Source organism: Asparagus officinalis, chromosome 8, assembly GCF_001876935.1.
Source record: "Asparagus officinalis chromosome 8, Aspof.V1, whole genome shotgun sequence".
Lineage (NCBI taxonomy): Eukaryota > Viridiplantae > Streptophyta > Magnoliopsida > Asparagales > Asparagaceae > Asparagus > Asparagus officinalis.
The window spans coordinates 65,650,335-65,656,270 of NC_033801.1; the positions used below are offsets into that span (position 1 = coordinate 65,650,335).

Genomic DNA, 5,936 nt, shown 5'->3' on the forward strand with positions numbered 1-5,936 from the left:
CAGCATAGTGTACAGAACGTGGGGTACTAACAAATTGACTGACAATACTAATAGCATGAGAGATATCTGGTCGAGAGATGCACAAATAGACCAACTGACCAACAAGATGTCGATATCGGGTAGGATCAGATAGAGGCTCACCGTCAGTAGAGCAAAGTTTGACATTCTGCTGGAGTGGAGTATCGACAGTTGCATTGTCAGTTAGCTCAGCTTGATTTAGAATACCTGAGAGATACTTCTGTTAAGACAGTAATACACCCCGCAGGCCTTGAGAAATTTCTAGACCAAAAAAATACCTAAGAGATCCAAGATCCTTCATGTGGAACTGTTGTTGTAACTGAGATTTTGCATATTGTATACCTGCCATATCATCACCTGTAATGATCATATCATCTACATAGATGAGTAATAAAACTCTGCCACGCGATGTAGTGCGAACAAACAGAGAAGCATCTTGATGACTTTCTACAAAGCCCGCTTTGAGCACGACATCACGAAAACACTCAAACAAGCGCGGGGTGCCTGCTTGAGACCATAAACAGCACGGCGAAGGAGACATACATGTCCCGAAGGAATATTTAACCCTGGAGGCGGTTGCATATATACAGTCTTTGATAAAGAGCCATGAAGAAAAGTATTTTTGACATCCATCTGGTATAAGGGCTAACGATGAGTAGCAGCGACCGCAAGGAGAGTACGAACAGTGGGCATCTGAGCAACAGGAGCAAAGGTCTCCTCATAATCAATACCTTGTTGCTGAGTAAAACCTCGAGCCACTAAACGAGCTTTTCGATGTTCAATGGTGCCATCAGGACGAAACTTGACCTTATAAACCCATTTATTACCAACAAGAGAGATCCCAGGAGGATAGGGAATAACATCCCAGGTATGAGTTTGCTGAAAGGCTTGAAATTCCTCAGCCATAGCCTGTCGCCACTCTGGAATTTGAACTGCCTCTTGGAAGGACTTTGGCTCAATAATAGTATGAATGACAGCAAGAAAGTTATGAAAGATAGGTGAATAAGAAGTAACAGAAGCATGCCGGGCAGGCATGACATGTGGGCGTTTGTGTGACGCCCCTGGGTTCACACAAGGCTGCAGTCCAAGGTGAAACCAAGAATGTCAAACCTGCCATGCACCACACCGTGCAATAACATGTTTCACCATCACAATTAACATCTGTCTAGTAGAATCAATAACTGGTGTAGGTACAAAACAGGTAAAAGGTTATACAAGGAATACTGATGAAATGATAACAGTCACATAAATATCTCATCATCCAACAATACAGAAATACATAGCCAAAATCTGAGTAGATAAATCTGGAATACTCAACAAGTCTCATATACAAATGTCTGACAAGAAGGAAATAAGGCACATAGCCTTTACAACTTCTAGAACAATACTGTCAAATGTCTAATAAAAACTACAATGGAGCTCCAACATGAACAGAACTAGACAGCTAAACACTAAGGTGTGTCGCCATCAACCTGCGACTCTCCGGGCTCCTGGCTCGTTACCTGAAAGGGGGAGGGACAACGAGCGTCAAGCGCTAGCGAGCAACATCACAACCAACCCCAAGGGAATAGGGCTCGTTGTATAAGAAAATACAGTTATCACAAAACATATATATAGATATATATATATATAGGCAATTATCCTAGAAATGAACAATGGGCTTTAGTACTTAGGAAGTTTCAACACGGGCATAGGTACGTCGAGCGAAATAATCCAAACAAGGAAACCCTCATATATATACCTTGTATCCCAAATTGAAAATCCCTAAGTACCAAACCCGGAGTCTAATACGTGAACAGAAAATAAATAAAAGGAAAGACAACCCATCTCAGAACATAAGTAGAGTATCATGTGGTGTCCCATGCCATAAAATATCAAGTCGTATTCTACATAAGTGTCATTCCCAGTCTAGGTAGCTATCATGTCTTAACGGTATCAAAAAAAATCGTGTTCCAAAACTCAAATGTGTACCATGCTCAAGGTTTGGCAAAAATGTCCAACACATGGACTAAAAGTGATGTAGGTCCAACACATGGACTGAATAGAATGCATGTCCAACACATGGACCAAGATGGTAAGTATCCAACACATGGATCAGAATAATGTATTGTCCAACACGTAGACTATAAATGAAGGAAATGTAATTTATCACTTGCATACATGTAAAAATACACCAAATCTAAACCCGCACGCATCCCGATGTACATGTCTAAACTCATGTCAAAAGTCAACCCACATGCACAGATAAATCATTAACGTGATAAACTAGGGTCAGGTTACCGAGGCGACCCCGAAAGACAACTTAAACAGATCAAGAATCTGTAAAACAGCTCATCAGTCGACTGATGTGTCGACTGATGACGTCAGTCGACTCATACGTCGACTGATGGAGCTCAGACAGCACAGCCTCAGCTCGCCAGTCGACTGACCAGTCGACCGAGAAGCTGAGAAAGCAGAATCAGCCCGTCAGTCGACTGATCAGTCGACTGATGGCTGAACAATTTGCCCGTCGGTCGACTGATCAGTCGACCGACAGACTGCAGATAATCTGTACAGGTTCTTATATACCCAAAATTTGATCTAAACTCATCCCCATCAATTCCAAGCATGAATCATACGAATATTAACATGTATGGACTAACTGAAACATAACTTTCACATACATATACATGAATAAAACTCTAAACATAAGTATTTATGTTTTAAAAACACTTTTCAAAACAAAACCCATGTTAAATCTCTTTTAAAACATTTCAGATCTGGATTTTAAATTTACCAAACATTGGTAGGTTATTTATTATACTGAAAATGCACATCTTCATGTTACATGCAATAAAAATCCAATCTTTGTACTCAAAATACGTTTTAGGCCAAAGAGATCTCAATAAAACCATTTGAAAACGTTTAAAAAGAATGGGACAAGGTTGGGCGAGATGTTACTCGCCTCTGAGGTGATGAAGAGCTCCTGGATCTGAGGGGGAGTGATTCCTTTCGCTGCAAACTGAAGATCCCGACGAAAATCCTCCAATTTCGCCCCAAAATCACCAAGAACTATCCTAGGGTTTGAGAGAGAAGAGAGGGGGCTAGGGTTTCTCTGGTCTGAAGAGGAGAGGGGATGATTTCGGGTGAAGGAGATTATATATGAACCCTTAAACCCGACCCAAACCCGAATCAAAACAAAACAGACCCGAAACCTGTAAAAACTGGAAATCAGCGCATCAGTCGACTGATGTGTCGACTGATACAGTCAGTCGACTGATGTGTCGACTGATCTGGACATTTTCAGTTTTTGTGCATGTTTTGCTTATTTGCAAAACCAACACACAAAACTCTACACCCATACTCTCATATCATCTCAAATAACTTGTTATCATGTACATCAATGACCTCAAGCTATTTATTAACTAAGAATTATTTATTTACTAATAATTCATATATATTCATATATAAAAATTTACGGGGTTCTACATTCTTCCCCCCTTAGAAGAATTTCGTCCTCGAAATTCGGAAACTATATGCATCTCACAACGTGAACTTCCAAATAAACATATAGAGATATTTATACTTAACGCTCTAAAATGGTAACACTCCCGCTCAAATCTTAATCTAGTGGAACTAGTACATCGGGTGAAAAATCCAAACAAGGAACCCCCCATATATATACCGTGTGTTCCGAAAGATTAAGAATTAAGCGAGAATATTCTCATACTAGTGTTAAATGCAAATATAACCAAATGTCCAAATATCATATAAGATACATACCATAAGGTACTTGTCAGAAAATTTATTTACCTGATCAAACAAATGTGGGTAGTCGCGTCGCATGCCCTCCTCGCGCTCCCAAGAAGCTTCCTCAACTCCACTTCGGTTCCATTGAACTTTCACCAATGGAATCACCTTGTTCCTGAGCCTCTTGTCCTCTCTAGCAAGTATAGACACTGGGATCTCAATAGTAGTCAAATCATCTCGAAGCTCAATCTCCGGTGCATCCAACACTCGCTGCTGCTCCTCATCATGCAAGTGCTTCTTGAGCATAGAGATATGGAATACATTGTGTACACTAGACATAGATGCTGGAAGATCTAGTCTGTATGACACCGCTCCAATGCGCTCCAAAATCCTGAAAGGTCCAATATATCTCGGCGCAAGCTTCCCTCGCCTCCCGAATCGCTGCACGCCTTTCATAGGCGATACCTTCAGCATAACCAAATCCCCAATCTGAAACTCTAGGGGTCTTCGTCTCTTATCTGCATAACTCTTCTGCCGGCTCTGAGCGGCTAGAATCCGCTCTCTGATCAATGCTACCTTCTCGGTAGTCTGCCTCACAAGCTCTGGCCCAAGCATCAAGCTGTCCTCTGGCTCTGCCCAACATATCGGTGATCTACAGGGTCTCCCGTACAATGCCTCATACGGAGCCATCCCGATCGTCGCTTGATAACTGTTGTTATAAGCGAATTCTACCAATGGAATATGATCCTCCCAGCTGCCTTGGAAGTCAATGACACATGCCCGCAACATGTCCTCCAACACCTGATTCACCCTCTCCGTCTGACCATCCGTCTGTGGGTGAAAGACACTGCTATAAGATAGCCCGCTGCCAAATGAGTCCTGGAAGCTCCTCCAAAAGTGTGAAGTGAACACCGATCCCCGATCCGACACGATCGAATCTGGAACTCCGTGAAGTCGAACTATCTCCCGAATGAAGATCCCCGCATATGCCTCGGCTGTATAAGTGGTCCTCACCGGAATAAAATGCGCTGACTTCGTCAACCGGTCCACTATCACCCAAACAGAATCATTCCCCTTCTTCGACTTCGGCAACCCCACAATAAAATCCATAGAAATGTCTGCCCACTTCCACTCTGGAATGGGTAAAGGCTGAAGTGTCCCTGCCGGTCTCTGGTGTTCTGCCTTCACCTACTGACAGGTAAAACATCTAGCTACATACTCTGCAATCTCTCTCCGCATACCACTCCACCAGAAATGTCTTTTCAGGTCCTTGTACATCTTGGTAGTACCTGGATGTACTGTGTACCGAGTGCGGTGTGCCTCATCAAATAACTCTCTCTTCAGCTCTGCACTGGCTGGCATAACCAATCTACCCTTCATCCGTAGACCTCCATCTGCTCCAATGATCCAATCAGCCTTAGGCTCCTTGGAGATCTCCTCCTTTCGGATTTGAATCCAAGAGTCTCCCAACTGAGCTCTGACAACTCTGTCACTCCAAGATAGCTGCACTAACATAGCTCCCAAAAATACATTGGTTCCTCCAATCTCGGGTCTAAAATCAAACTGGCTAAGAGTGATAAGATCCCGATGCAATGAACACCTCAAAGCTGAAATCTGATGTCGACGCTTCCTGCTTAATGCATCAATCCACCTCCTCTGCCTCTGATTAAGTTCCTTCTGAGAAAAGAGATACTTCAGACTCTGATGGTCTATGAATAGCTCAAACTGCACTCCATACAAGTAGTGTCTCCATGACTTTAATGCAAATACCACTGCCGCCAACTCCAAGTCATGAGTGGGATAGTTCTGCTCATGTACCCTCAACTGCCGTGAGATATAAGCTACTACCCTCTGAGTCTGTATCAATACCCCCCTAAGCCGGCCAACGACGCATCAGTATACACGACAAAGGTCCTATCGCTGCTCGAAATGGTCAAAACCGGCGTCGTGGTCAGCTTGGCTTTCAAGATATCAAAAGCCTCCTGGCACTCCTTACTCCATATGAACTGTACACCCTTCTTCGTAAGGTGTGTAATCGGTGTCGAAATCTTCGAGAAGTCCTGAATGAACTTCCTGTAGTAACCAGCCAAACCCAAAAAGCTGCGAATCTCTGTCACCGTCTTCGGTGGCTCCCAATCAAGAACTGCCGTGACCTTAGCCGGGTCCACTGCTATACCCTCTCGACTGAT

At 43.2% G+C, this 5,936-nt stretch overlaps 1 protein-coding gene across 1 annotated transcript in view; it reads right to left on the reverse strand.

Annotated features, from left to right (window-relative positions):
• Positions 316-5,936, reverse strand: part of LOC109821320 (classical arabinogalactan protein 9-like) — a 9,408-nt gene continuing 3,787 nt past the window's right edge. Inside the window, exon 3 of the mRNA XM_020387510.1 lies at positions 316-375. Coding sequence (XP_020243099.1) covers positions 316-375 — 60 coding nt within the window. The remainder of the gene's footprint in view (positions 376-5,936) is intronic.